Below are 14,715 nucleotides of genomic sequence, written 5' to 3'. Positions count from 1 at the left end.
TTTTCATAGTTTCAGTTCTGTTTTTTATTTTAACTGATTTGCAAAATAACCAACTCTCAGTCACTGCTCCTATAGTACAAAACAAGCACACTGATATTTGGCTAGTGAATGTTTAGAACAATGTCATTGTCCTTTTTGAGTGTTTGTGGCCCACACACATTTCTTTGAACACAGTGCCAATGAGAAGATGCAATAAATAAAACATGTTTGTGTAAAATTTAGATTGCAGAATATGGACCACGTAAAATGTAAATTTTTACACTTCACTCATGTTCTTCTTTATTCAAAAACAGAATTTGAGCATTACAAATACAGTTAAGGTACTAAGAGGATTCCACTTTTTAATCCTTAAATAGTCAAAAAATGAAAGTAAAAACAATAGTTTCATTTATTTAAAAAAAGCACACACATTTGCCTATGAATCATACATATATCCCAGTTGTACTGCTAAAAAGCAAGTGAAATCCCAAATCCATTGTCAAGTATCAACTCCTCCATAATTAGTGCCATGTGAGAATGAGGTTAGCTTGCATCCTTCAGTCATAACAAAAGTGCAAAAAGTCCACAACAGTCAGGATGACCTTTTTTGTGTGTGTTTTCAATGAAATGTAGTCAGAAGTCCATGCAGAAATCTTTAGTTCACTATTCCTCATTTAGTCCTTCCCTGGATCCTCCTCCTCCTCCTCATTGGAGGATTTCCTCTGGCCGTTGGAGGTGGGCGTGGCAGGCTGCTCCTGGGAAAAGTCCTCCGAGCAGCGACTCGCGCTGGGGGAGATGATGTCGGGGCTGGTGTCACAGGACTCCGTGCTCTGCTCGGACGTGGCCGTGGTAGTGGCTGTGCTTTGGGGGATGGGGTCAAATTCATCATCGTCATCCTCCAGAATCGGAGACTCGTGGATGTCTGTTTAATAAAGTTTGCAAAGAAGTAAAGGGTTTATGAAGGAGAGCTTAGAATGCAAATCTAGGTCCGTCCAAACAAAAAGGGTAATTAAATACATGACAGTCTGTATCACATAAGGCATCTGAAATCCCCCATTTCTTTTTATTGACCTTAATAAGGGTCTCTTGTTGACTGACATAAAAATGACAAACAATAACTGCTGTAAAAATGCACAAACAGGGCTAAAACTGGCATGATTGTATAATAAGCATATTTAATTATATATCCAGCTGGTGCTTATTATTTTGTGTGCATCTGCAGGAAGCAATGGAGACAGAGTCCTCGACCAGAACACAAGACAGGCCAGCAAGAATGAAAGCAAGGGTTGGCCTTGGCATGAGCATCTACACTAGATTAGAAAGCATAAATAATATTGCATGAGAGACTGCAAACCCATGCAAAACATAACATTTTTTTTTTTTCAATAGCCATGACCAATTTTTGTAGGAAACAAATCAAAACACTTACTACTGAAAGCATCTGGGTACTGCTTTGCAACTTTGCCCTTGAGTGTCCTGTTGTTGAAAAACAAAAAGAGAATTATTATGGACAATAACAACAATATAAATAAATATAAAATGTGATCAAGAACACAGCTTATTTGAATATATGAAGCATTTTTGTTTTTTGGAAGCTCTCACAGTATCATTAATTTGTAAATTATGGGGCTAGAAGTTGTATAGGGATTTGGTGTTGCATGAATAACACACATAAGCATATAAATAGGTGTTTTGCATATCACAAATACAGCTTTTGGAAGTGTTGTAGATTGCTTGTCTGACTTTTAAGATAAAAAATGAATGTTCGCTTTCTTCTTTGCTATAGATGTTCCACATATGATTATAATGGACTACCAGCCAACTTTGCTTGATGTATTAAATATTACATTAAAAACAGAAGCACAAGAAGTGTTTATTTTGGCGTGTCAAAATATGTCCTGCTACATTCTTTACAGTGCAGTTATTTCATTTTTCTGCTTCCCGATCTTAGCACTGATCATCTTGAAGGACAGCAAAGTACCTGATGCGTCTAAAAATGCTGTCCAAATCTTTCTTCATCTCAACCAACGATCTCGTGTGGTGCTGGAAGCGGTCGTTCATTTGCTGGAGGCGCACGTTGGAAAGACCGTTGAAATTCAACAGCATTTCATTTGTCTTCTCAAAGCGGTCCAGCCTGCGAGACAGAAGACAATCAGATCAAATACAGAATTCAATAAATACATTTTGAAATCAACGTGGGCATAAGGCAAACATCCTCCAACTCCCAACATTAAATCTGACAATCTGGAGGTGCTGAAATCTCCTGTCTAGTCCTAAAGACTGAATCAGTCCTAACACACTTCATATTTAAAAGATTTTAACCTTGCACACATATATATTTCAGAAATACACTCCACTTTATTAACAATGATTCATTTATTACTCACATGTGTCTCTGTGCTTGAATAATGGCATTCACATCTTCTGAATTCACCATGCTGAGCATCCTCCCACAAAACATGCCAGAGGCAGTGGGCTCCATTGTGCTTTCTTGATCACAGACTGAAATAAAGGAGACAGACAGCATGTACATCATGTAAATTCCTCATGTGAATTTAGTAATAGATACAAGTATTCCTTCAATTGAACAAATTAACTGGATCCACAAAACTAATTCAGCACAAATCTAAATGCAATATATAAATACTAGACCATGAGGAAAAAGACAACAAAAGTATCTGAATATCAATTAGGTCTATATTTGGGACATATAGTTTAAATATTTTAGGTTGTCAATCTCTGAACACTTCCCTTCCTATAGAGTATTGCACGCTGTGATTTGCATTCATAATACAGCACTTTAACCCAAAGATTTGTGTAACGTGGAGGCATTAATGTCTTTTCACACAAAAGAAAACAATGAACATATGCTAAAATAGCCTGACAATGTGATGTTCCTTTCACTGAATGAAAACCACGATCATGGTGGTAGTCTGTGCAGCGTATGCAAGTAAGCTTTCGCATCCTTTGTCTGTTATCGAAACGAGATGTGAAATTGTAGCCAACTTCACTAAGATGTGCTTTCTGGTTTGACAATTTACCGCAATCACTCTAATCTCAGACATCTTTCTTGAGGGTGTCTTCACTGAAAAATGAAGGTCTCAAATGGAGGTTGGAATAAAATCAAATCCGATTTGTCTAAAGACCACAAGTGTTGCATTTAGCAAAGAATAGGAAACTGAAATACACATGACAAATGCTTAGTCGTGTTGTACATTGGTCCACTTACCCTCTCGACGCCAGGGAACGCGTTTATTGGCTATCCAGGTTGATCTCGCTTGTTAAATAGGGCTTGTACAAATGTTAGATGAATAAAGGCTTATTAATCAGTTTCTTCTGCTCTGATCACACAGGGAAACTCCAGTCCGCCGCACTTCCGTGTTGTGGAGCCGCACACGGCACTTCCTGCCAAGAGCGGGTCACATGGTCAAGTTAGAGGGTTATGATTGCTGCGCTAGAAAATGCATTAAATGTAGTGGGTTAACATACGTTTATTTATTTTTAAGAATAAGACCAGAAAAACGATGTATATGATGAACATCTTTATTTAAAAAATGTGATATAAATAACTGTACAGTTTTTAAACATAATGAATGACGTCGTTTATCCACGGTATATAGGCAGACACCATAGTGTAGATGGCTGGCTTGTCTGCATTGCAAATCTCGCTGCCCCAGGTTAGGACGCCAAACAGGGAAAACACACCGTCTTTTTGGCAAATAAGAGGCCCTCCAGAAATTCCCTTGTGGGGGGAAAGAGAGAGTCAAATATAGCATTCAAATAGTGTTGCTGACAATGCAAACCTAATATAATGTACAATATCAGACACTGAATGGATTTACCTCTATAATTAAACACTTCACATGATTAAACCTGACTGAAAAAACAACACTTTATGGGCGCCAATTCTTAAAGAATTAAAGGATGAAACCTTTATAAATAAAATAACATATGAATGCCTCCTGCATTTCCATTGAGCTCTGATGCTGATGTATGACAATGTGAACTAGAGTAATAACTGTTTAAGGATCCCATATATACACATGTGTATAACTCCAAACTTAATATATAACTATTTCTAACCCTGTTATACAGTGGGGGGGGGAAAGTATTTGATCCCCTGCTGATTTTGTACGTTTGCCCACATACAAAGAAATGATCAGTCTATAATTTTAATGGTAGGTGTATTTTAACAGTGAGAGACAGAATAACAACAAAACCATCCAGAAAAACGCATTTCAAAAAAGCTATACATTGATTTGCATGTTAATGAGGGAAATAAGTATTTGACCCCTTCAACTTAGTACTTGGTGGCAAAACCCTTGTTGGCAATCACAGAGGTCAGACGTTTCTTGTAGTTGGCCACCAGGTTTGCACACATCTCAAGAGGGATTTTGTCCCACTCCTCTTTGCAGATCCTCTCCAAGTCATTAAGGTTTCGAGGCTGACGTTTGGCAACTCGAACCTTCAGCTCCCTCCACAGATTTTCTATGGGATTAAGGTCTGGAGACTGGCTAGGCCACTCCAGGACCTTAATGTGCTTCTTCTTGAGTCACTCCTTTGTTGCCTTGGCTGTGTGTTTTGGGTCATTGTCATGCTGGAATACCCATCCATGACCCATTTTCAATGTCCTGGCTGAGGGAAGGAGGTTCTCACCCAAGATTTGACGGTTCATGGCCCCGTCCATCGTCCCTTTGATGCGGTGCAGTTGTCCTGTCCCCTTAGCAGAAAAACACCCCCAAAGCATAATGTTTCCACCTCCATGTTTGACGGTGGGGACGGTGTTCTTGGGGTCATTCCTCCTCCTCTAAACACGGCAAGTTGAGTTGATGCCAAAGAGCTTGATTTTGGTCTCATCTGACCACAACACTTTCACCTAGTTCTCCTCTGAATCATTCAGATGTTCATTGGCAAACTTCAGATGGGCCTGTACATGTGCTTTCTTGAGCAGGGGGACCTTGCGGGCACTGCAGGATTTCAGTCCTTCACGGCGTAGTGCGTTACCAATTGTTTTCTTGGTGACTATGGTCCCAGCTGCCTTGAGATCATTAACAAGATCCTCCCGTGTAGTTCTGGGCTGATTCCTCACCGTTCTCATGATCATTGAAACTCCACGAGGTGAGATCTTGCATGAGCCCCAGACCGAGGGAGACTGACAGTTATTTTGTGTTTCTTCCATTTGCGAATAATCGCACCAACTGTTGTCACCTTCTCACCAAGCTGCTTGGCGATGGTCTTGTAGCCCATTCCAGCCTTGTGTAGGTCTACAATCTTGTCCCTGACATCCTTGGACAGCTCTTTGGTCTTGGCCATGGTGGAGAGTTTGGAATCTGATTGACTGATTGCTTCTGTGGATAGTTGTCTTTTATACAGGTAACGAGCTGAGATTAGGAGCACTCCCTTTAAGAGAGTGCTCCTAATCTCAGCTCGTTACCTGTATAAAAGACACCTGGGAGCCAGAAATCTTGCGGATTGATAGGGGATCAAATACTTATTTCTCTCATTAACATGCAAATCAATTTATAACTTTTTTGAAATGCATTTTTCTGTTTTTTTGTTGTTGTTATTCTGTCTCTCACTGTTAAAATACACCTACCATTAAAATTATAGACTGATAATTTCTTTGTCAGTGGGCAAACATACAAAATCAGCAGGGGATCAAATACTTTTTTCCCTCACTGTACATGTGTTACTCCTGTGGTATTCATCCATAAATAAAAGTTATTGATGGCTATTAAACTAAAAGTTGCTAAATCTGACAAGGGTGTATGGATAACTAAGTTAATATTTGTACTATTTATTCGGGGTTATCAGCAGTTAGAGATTAGATCATGATAAATGGTACATTCAAATATCTGGCCTAATTTCAAACTATTAAGATGGGTCACCTAGGTTTAAACACTGTGCACTAAAGTTATGACAGTCTAAAAACCAAGATCATACCATGCAAGACTCAGAACCAGCAGCTCCTGCACATACATGTATTTCAAGAATGTCTTCCCCCCAGCTTGCTGCACAAGAGCTTGTGTTAACCATCTCAAGGTTGGCTTGATGCAGAATATTTGATTCATTATACACTGAAAACAGAAAGATAAAGACAAATTGAGGCCAACATTAAATAATAAATACATAAGTCCCTTGACATATAGATATTACAACAATTTATATTTCTAATTGATTCAGATCTGGGATGTGTAAAATGGTGTAAAAATGGAATAGAGCAGACATGAACAGCAAACACCAGACATACCTGCTTATCAATCCCAATATAGAAAATAAAACATGACAAGGAGATTTTTTTTTTTTCCTGAAAAGGAAAGTTTGTTAAATGCTCACTCACTAGTATAGTTGCTGGACCCCCACCCTACTGTTAGACAAGACCAGGTGTCATCCAAAATAACACTGTCATCAGGCAGGCAGACTGGGATTACAGACCCATCTTTGAAGGAAGAGAGGAGAAAAAAGAAAACTGCATTAAAAGAAAAAAATACTATGCATAAGTAATAAGTGCCAATCAGTGGGCATTAATAGTTTGCAGTTGTGAAACAGCTGCATAAATCCAATCTCTTAAAAAAAGGAGTACATAATTATGATTATTCTCTGATAACTCTGGTCAACTCAGAAATAGACTTAATTTCTAAAACATCTGCACTGCAGCCACTATTTTGCCAGCCATTAAAATAACAGAATTGCACAAAGACATTTTAATCCATGTAGTGAGGCATCTGCTTTGTACCTAATATGGGAGGAGTCTGCAGGCGGATGAGGGTCAGGTCATTAAGGGGATGGGTGCCAGTGCTGTCTAATGGGCTGATGTTGTCACTCACTGGGATGCTTTGTCCTGGCATTTTAAAGTCATATGTTCCCAGAACTACAGCTGTAATGGAACTGAAAATAACAAAAAATAGCGATGGAATTATGATAGATGAAATTCCCATTTTCTATTAAAACATACATTTGATCAAATAAACAATAATAACAACAACAACAACAACAACAATTGCAGAACCCTGATAATATCCAATACTAACCCCAATGTCACTGTGTGACAAAAGAAGAACATGGAAATACGACCAGCTTCATTTTTCCCCATTTGAAAATTACAGATAGATTAAAGCAGGGCTTCCGATATTCATTGGCCTATTTGAGGATTCCTTTAACCATTACTTGATCAAGACCCATTACTGGCAAGAAAGAATGACATGATGAGCTTTTAAAGTAACTATCTCAGTGAAATGCAGGTTCCCAATATGACGTCACCCTCAAATCCACGTTCAGAATCAATAAGATGGATACAGTTTGATCATGTTGTCAAAACAATAGGTGAAATTTCCACATAAAAAGTGTATTCTTCAATAATAAATACATTTGGAGAGGTTTGGTTTGGGAGGTGGCCTGACCAGCAGTGATGTACCTGCAACTGCAGTGTCTTCTGGCCAGCACCCAGCCAGGATCAATGAGTGTCCCAGTGCAGCAATGTTCCCCATCATGCTGCAGGCTAACCAGCCAGGGCCAGGAATTCTCGCATGCTTCGGACACATTTTCTACCACAGTCTGTCCCTCGTCTGACAGAATCACCTTTGCCAATCCAGAGTTCAGTCCACAAGGCTCGGTGCTGCCGGTTCCACAGACAGCTGGATGGGGGCAATGGGATGTAACAGATTATGAAACCAATTTAAAAGTGCAATCAGTCCCACCACTCAAAAGAAGTGATTGACAGATGGACAAATGCAATTTTTCAACATTTGAGCAACAAGATTTAAATGCTTTGACTTCTGCTTCAGTAATAACACTATTCTTGCCCATGTTGCAGGTCTTTACAGCACTGTAATCTTACAGAATAGTAAATCACTTATAGGCCTGTATGCATTTTGTCCAGCAGAGTTTTAATTTAGACAAATTCAGGAGTTTAGCTGTAGATGATGCAAACCATTATTCCAAAGTCATAAGAGAAGGAGACAGTAGGCTGCAATTCACTAGTTTAGTTCATAGAAAGATACATTTTCAAACTTCCTGGAAAGCAGTGGTCTTTCAAGTTAATTTGACACTCATCTCTCCATACATCCCCTCCAGACCACTGCACTCCTCCAGTGCCAGAAGGCTAACTCTACCTCCTCTCCACTCCCCTTCCTCCAGAGTCGCTCCTTCTCATCCCTGAATCCTAAATGGTGGAACGACCTGCCCACCGAAGTCAAAACAGCAGAGTCCTTGACCTCATTCCGGCGCTTACTCAAGACGCATCTTTTCCGACAGCACTTGTAATATTAGTCCTCTATCCCTGCTAGATAGCACTTCACAGTTTTATTATGCTTCTTGTGTTTTTGATTGTTTTCCTCCTTGCTCCCTTTCCCGTAGCCCTTGACTGTGACCCTACATCTTGACAGCACTTAGCTTTCACCGTACAGGATTTAGGACCTCACTTACTGTACTTGTGTAAATTGTAAATTGGAAGTTGTAAAATGTATTATTTTGAATTGCTATGTTTTAGTTAAATTTAATTTGTATTGATTGATGCCTTTACATAACTGTATTTTATGCTGTAAGTCGCCTTGGATAAGGGTGTCTGCCAAGAAAAAAAAAATAATAATAATAAAAAAAAAAAAAAAATAATAATAATAATAATAATAAACATAAATTAAAAGAAAGTTTCACCCACCACAAGCTAATGCACATTTTGCTTATGCAGATCTGAATCAAGTATATATGTACTGTAATACCCAGTGTTGTATAAGACTTGATATACCAGATTACAGAACTAAAGCCATCGGTTGGGACTCCTACCGTTAGATGAGGGTAAACCTTCACAGCTGTCAAAGGGATCCACAGAGCCACCTGTACCAACACAGATTAAATGTATAATTACACAGCCTCAGAATCTACCCAGACCATTTTAGTTTGTACTGGTTTATACATACTGCACCCTTTCAAGCCTGTCGATATTCAGTATTGATCCTCAACCTCTGGGTCTAAAGATAAATTGCTTTTATTCTCTAAAATGTAAAAAATACATAATAAATTAAGGAGGGAATATATTTTTCTGGGCAGACATTCTATCTAGCGGTTTCCATAAGATTTAGTCATTTGTGATGTGTAGCGTAAATATAAGCCTTAATCAGGGGAATGAGATCTTTTTGTTTTCCAATTAAAACACCTATACTAAAAACATTGGAATACATGTTACAATATACAGTAAAGTAAAATGTATATTTAAAAAACATTTTAAAACATCCACAGCTGATTCTAATAATTGTTTTTAACCAAGGGATTATTATTTTTTTATTTAAATTAAAATTTTCAAACATTGAAAATCAGGAAAAATTCTATTTAAAAAAAAGAAAAAAAGAAAGAACGGCCATTTTCACTCACCTTGCATATTTGTTTTGATCCACTCTACAAAGTGGAGAACATTAGTGTAAACTCCCGGCTTATCAGGTCGTCCACAACCAACACCCCAGCTAACTACACCACTGAGTTCAAATGTATGCTCTTCATTTTCACAAGACATTGGTCCTCCAGAGTCCCCCTGAAGGGATAATAAATATCAAAGCATCGTGATGGAAATGCATTCTGACACATCTAGTAATGAAACATAACTGTAGTTGGCATTTGAATAGGTTAAGGTTGCAGAAGCAGGATCGTTAAAAGCTAGGGATAAAGTCTCCCTATGTTGTTGCAGCAGTGGAAGATAAGTCATGTGTTGTTTTATTAGTTTGTTTGATGGGCACCATTACCACCAGGACATAGTACTGAAGTGTGCCTTGATTGAACAATATGGGTCCAAGTGACAAAGCACAAACGAGTCCCTCACTGACCTGACTGAATCGCACCTGCGCCTCTGAGGTCATGGCTGTCTGCCTTCTGCACAGTCACACCGACAGCAAGACATCAGAGATGCACGGAGCCGCCTGTGCTGCTGTCCGACTGGGGGCACCAATTAGAGGCCAATGCACTCATTAGAGGCTAATGAGGACGAGCTCGACCCAGGGAAAGAGGCGCGGCTCTCTCTGCTGGCGTGGCGGCTCAGCGGGCTGAGATTAGCTTCCAACCCAAAGGACTCGCCACTTAGAGTACCTAGTTCCTGTGGCCCCTGGCCTCTCCATGAGAATCCAGATCGAGTCCCAGGCGGAGATGGTGGCGGTCGTTCTCTACCATGTTGGCTGGTTTTTGGGGATAGCCGTTTTCTGTTGGTTCCCCAAAAGCTGGGCTTCAAATTGGTTTTCAAAAGTGGGTTCAATACAATCTAAACAATTGTAAAAACTGGCACCTTTTATCACTGGGGAAGTGGATGGTCAGCGTGAGAGATGCGCTACTGTCAGGAAAGATAACTGTCAGCAGAAGTGAGGACCACATATGATGTGGTTTATGGTTATAATATTTATATAAGCACAACAACGATATTGTTATAATATTTTACTAAAACACCTTCATGATGTTAAAGCTAATGTTCTTCTAGGCGCCTCTGTGGTCAGACTGAAGAGTGGCCAGACCCGCAGCACCACCGGGGGAGTTGGAACAGAAGCTCGCAGTCTGTTGTTCAGGGGCCAGGTGGAATAAAGGAATTATAAACTCTCCTTGAATTATTAATATTACTTTAGCACAAAAACGATATGATGCCAATAATATTAATTAAATGAAAATAAAATTGCAATGAACTTGCAGAGTTAGTATGGAGCTGCATATGAAGTTGTACACTAGCTAGTACGGAACTATCTTGGAATCATCCCCAGAGAAGTTGGTACCCATTGCAACGAAAAAAGATGGGGAACAAAGTTGGAGAAATAAACTCAAGACAATCGTGTACGATGTTATTAAATTAAATTATTTGAAAGAAGATAATGAATGTGATGCACAGGCGGGGGTTCGGACTGCCAACACGCAGCCCAACACCGCTGTACAGAGCTGCTGTCCCGAGCTGGAGCTCTCAGCGGTGAGCCACAGCCCTGCCCGGCACCGGACTAAGGCTATAGGCTACAGCCCACTTCATATATAACTTAATATTATTCTTATAAAATGCATTGTAATTCCAGCTGGGTAATAATTCCTGTAGAGCTTTTCAGTTATTTCACAGTTTGTAACATTTCAGGTAACATGCAGACCTCCCACGCCACACTGCACCTACATTACTGCATCACTAAGGCCCAGACCTCTTAGCGAGGCTTCAGAATCGCAATAATATTTAATAAAACCTTTCAACTGACAATTTGTTCTCTTGTTATTTATTTATTTTAGCTGTGGTGTAAATTGTATCCATGTTCACCAGAGCATTGCTAAGCTAGAGGTTAGTATCAAAACATTCGTAAGTGGAATTACTGGACTGGACTGGACTGGAAGGACAGGACTGAGACTCTCATGTATTATATATGTTGATGCCGTTTGTCGTCTTTGTTTCGAGGTAATGTTGTGAAACTCGTACAAATGCAGGCCTTTGAAATGTATGTCTGTCTCCTCCCTACCTGACAGGCATCTTTACCCCCAGTAGGCTCTCCAGCACAAATCATGGAATCTGTGACCTTGCCATTGTAGAATTGCCAGTTACAGGTGTCTGAATCAATGACTGTGATGTTGACTTCCTGTAGTCTCCAGGCTCGTGGGCCACCTACAATTTAAAGCACACCATTATTCTGCTAGGTGCCTACATAGACCCTAAATGTGTTGAAATCTGATATACACTACATTGTGCACTATTTTTCCCAATCTTAAGATTTAGAAATATACAACAGAAAAACACGATACAATCCGAGATAATTAAAATCAAATAAGTCAGGGATTTTAGCCCAGACACACAGTTAAACAAAAAAAACATACTTTCACTTGTTGTGCCCCATCCAGTCACCGCACATTTCCTGGGGAATTTTAACTCTTGGGTTGGCAGGAAAATTGGTCTCACGCAGAGATTGAAAACCAGAGGTTCCTTCAGTTTCAAGAGGGCAATGTCATTTTCATGGGTTTTCTTAACATAACCTTCATGCAGAACAATTCTGTCAATTCCAACAATCTGTCATGGAAAAAAACACACAAACAAAACATAAAATGATTGTGAGATAGATTAACTGTTGTACAATCCCAAAAAAAAGTGTCAATTTCATTGTAACGCATGATAAAGGAAAATAAAGTCATTATGAGGATCTTTTTAAAACGGAAAACTTTGATAATGCACATTTAATTCAATAGCATTTCCCACACTATATAGATTCAGTAGTCAAGAGACTATTTGTACACACCACTACACAGTAGTCAGGGAGCAACTGAGTAAAGTGTGTAGTACCTGCACAAATGGAAACAAACAGCCTGTTATTACCTGCTGGCATTCCTCTTCAGAATCATCAAGGTCATGTTTTCCAGCCAGGACTTTCCAAAATACAGGGTTACGGTACCTAAGATTGAAAATAGATATATGTGCCTCTCTAATCAAAACTCCTCACCATCTGAGGACTGAGCTCTACAGCCAAAGCAAACCAATAAACACACAGAGAGCCAAACACACACAAAATAGTCTGTGTAAATAAATACATTAAAAAAAGTGATATTAAATAATACATAAATGTATGATTTATTTAAGAAAAAAAAACATTCTAATAAACAGGTTCTGGCTCTTTTTGACGTCCTGTCATTTTTGGGAATATTTTTTTGGTTTCAACTCGGCAAGAAGTTGTTCAGATGCATTGGCCATGGCTGGAATGAGAAATGTAATTGTATTCAGAAGAACTTAATGATTGAGTACAGTAATACAGGACTGATTCTAATTGGATACTTATGGACTACAGAAAAGCAACAAAAATAAAATGAGCAACAGTTAGAGGAGACACATATTGTACCAAAACCCCCAATATGAAATAAATAAATACATAGCCACTCACAATCTGAAGCAATGTGAAGCTGAGAGGACCCAGTAGCGGTTAATTATGGCTCCTCCGCAGACAGGTGTTGTGACAGCCCTGAGAACCACCTGCCACGGCCACGAGTGAGCCATGGCCTCCTGTCCTCCCAAAATACGATTCTGGCCACTCTGATCGGGCATGAAATTACGCACCCCTGTGATACCTGTAAAAACACTCACACTGGAGTAATGTTAACAGTGGCAATACGAAACACAAACACACAACACCTGCCTAGTATATAAAACCTGTTCATTACCCACTCTATTTGGAGGAATGTTAGGGTGGTTGTGGGAAATATACACAGGGTACTCAAGAATACAGGAACGTAGGAGCTTTTCAGGATGCATAAATAAGGCCCTCATTTCACTGCAGTTTGATCAGTTTAATTTCAGGTTTAACAAGCAGCAGGCTGTTCCACTCTGTGCAGAATAATGTTAATGATAATTCAGCTCTTTGGTGCTGTCACAATCAAACAGCAAGCATGGAATTTATTCAGCACTTGATGTTTAATGGGCATCAGCCTGCAGTTGATCTGATAACCCCAATTTAAGCTGCCGAGATTCAACAGATGAAGAAAACTGCTAGATAGGTCGGAGGTCATTTGTCACAGTCTTGAATGTCATGCTTTCAAAGCCTGCTGGATTGAGGTGAAGTTAGAATGTAGCAATTAAAAGATGAAAATCAAACTCGTGATATTAATTAAAAATAGTTGTGCGTGTATGCAGGAGTTCACCTATAATTTAAGGAACTGTGTTGTGTATTTTTTATAGCACAGGTTAAAATGTGTATTCTTGGTAAACTGGTGTTAACTACAATGTAGCTCAATGAAAGAGGTCTACAAGAGCTCGTTCAATACTACACCCCACCCCACCCCCGTTATGATCAAAACTGATCTTCTTCTCCCCAAAAAAGTTATACAAGTACACTTGCCCTGAATGCGGTTGTGTTCATTGGTCAAAGTAGTACAGTCTGGTTGGTCGATCGCACTAGCTTTTCTGAGGTGGCGTTTTGGGGTGAACAACCTCAGTAGTTTATTTTCATTATTCTGCTCTGGTGACAAGTCTTGCCTGGTGTGAACTGAAAGGAAAACAGTCTGGTTTCAACAAGAAAATATATCCAAATTAAAATGTCAACAAGATTTTCAGGTAAAATACTACACTAGAAAAGAAAATGACAAACACATCTAATAAATACATACAGATCAATTAAGAAGCGCATGTTCTGTTAAACAATTAAGTATATGGTTCTTACTGAGTCGCATCTCCCGACACACCAAACAGCACACTATGCACAGATTAACCACCAACATCCTGGATCGCAGTCCAAAGCGAAACCTTGAGTGTAGTTTTCAAGACACAGCCAGAAACACTGTTTATCAATTCAAATTAAAATGAACGCCAATTTTTAGTTTTTATTATTATTATTATTATTTTTAATATATTTCTATTTTCATACAAAGAATAATTTAAAACAGGGGTTCCCAACCCTGGTCCTGGAGGACCCCCGGCTGCCCTGCTGTTTTTTTTTAACTGAGCTCTCAATTACTTAATTGAACTCTTAATTTAACAAATGTCCTTTTAATTATTTTAAACAGTAGGGGTTTTAAATATAAAGTTGTATGTTGTATGTTGTTAAGGTCGATTCCCCTTTGGGGACAATAAACATTTAACTGATTGGTTGGTTGATTTATTGAAATTGTATAAGGTACCTATTGAGGAACCATTTTTTATCAGTTATACAATTGTCAAATGCAAACAAATTGTAAGTTAAATTAAGTTTCAATTAAGTAATTGGGAGCTCGGTTGGAACCTCTGATTTAAAACAACGTCCGGGCTCAGTGATCAAATGCGCGTTGGAG

At 39.1% G+C, this 14,715-nt stretch overlaps 2 protein-coding genes across 2 annotated transcripts; both read right to left on the bottom strand.

Annotated features, from left to right (window-relative positions):
- Positions 1-50: 50 nt before the first annotated feature.
- Positions 51-3,395, bottom strand: kxd1 (KxDL motif containing 1). The gene is made up of 5 exons (XM_066705294.1): positions 3,209-3,395; positions 2,367-2,481; positions 1,961-2,113; positions 1,409-1,455; positions 51-901 (listed from the first exon to the last, which is right to left on the bottom strand). The coding sequence occupies exons 2-5, from the start codon at positions 2,459-2,461 to the stop codon at positions 654-656; spliced, it is 543 nt and encodes a 180-aa protein (XP_066561391.1). The 5' UTR covers positions 2,462-2,481; positions 3,209-3,395; the 3' UTR covers positions 51-653.
- Positions 3,396-3,506: 111 nt separating this feature from the next.
- ovch1 (ovochymase 1) lies at positions 3,507-14,349 on the bottom strand. Its single transcript, XM_066705729.1, has 13 exons — positions 14,109-14,349; positions 13,788-13,934; positions 12,837-13,020; positions 12,278-12,353; positions 11,785-11,974; positions 11,433-11,575; positions 9,346-9,502; positions 8,761-8,811; positions 7,394-7,613; positions 6,716-6,867; positions 6,320-6,418; positions 5,923-6,056; positions 3,507-3,721 (listed from the first exon to the last, which is right to left on the bottom strand). Exons 1-13 carry the CDS (start codon positions 14,164-14,166, stop codon positions 3,560-3,562), a joined length of 1,773 nt encoding a protein of 590 aa, XP_066561826.1. The 5' UTR covers positions 14,167-14,349; the 3' UTR covers positions 3,507-3,559.
- Between the last annotated feature and the right edge of the window lie 366 nt (positions 14,350-14,715).

The sequence above is a fragment of the Amia ocellicauda genome, chromosome 5 (assembly GCF_036373705.1).
Source record: "Amia ocellicauda isolate fAmiCal2 chromosome 5, fAmiCal2.hap1, whole genome shotgun sequence".
Lineage (NCBI taxonomy): Eukaryota > Metazoa > Chordata > Actinopteri > Amiiformes > Amiidae > Amia > Amia ocellicauda.
This window is presented reverse-complemented; position numbering and strand designations above follow the sequence as displayed.

Bases quoted from the DNA above. Each gene is read 5' to 3' on its own strand.
- kxd1 (XM_066705294.1), bottom strand. From the start codon at position 2,461: ATGGAGCCCACTGCCTCTGGCATGTTTTGTGGGAGGATGCTCAGCATG. The intron at 2,114-2,366 runs GTGAGTAATAAA...TCTGTCTCGCAG, and splicing joins ATTCAAGCACAGAGACACAT to GCTGGACCGCTTTGAGAAGA. The intron at 902-1,408 runs GTAAGTGTTTTG...TTTATTAAACAG, and splicing joins GTACCCAGATGCTTTCAGTA to ACATCCACGAGTCTCCGATT.
- ovch1 (XM_066705729.1), bottom strand. From the start codon at position 14,166: ATGTTGGTGGTTAATCTGTGCATAGTGTGCTGTTTGGTGTGTCGGGAG. The intron at 12,354-12,836 runs GTGAGTGGCTAT...TTTCAATCTTAG, and splicing joins GCTTCACATTGCTTCAGATT to GTACCGTAACCCTGTATTTT. The intron at 7,614-8,760 runs GTAGGAGTCCCA...GCCCCCATCCAG, and splicing joins AGGTTTACCCTCATCTAACG to CTGTCTGTGGAACCGGCAGC.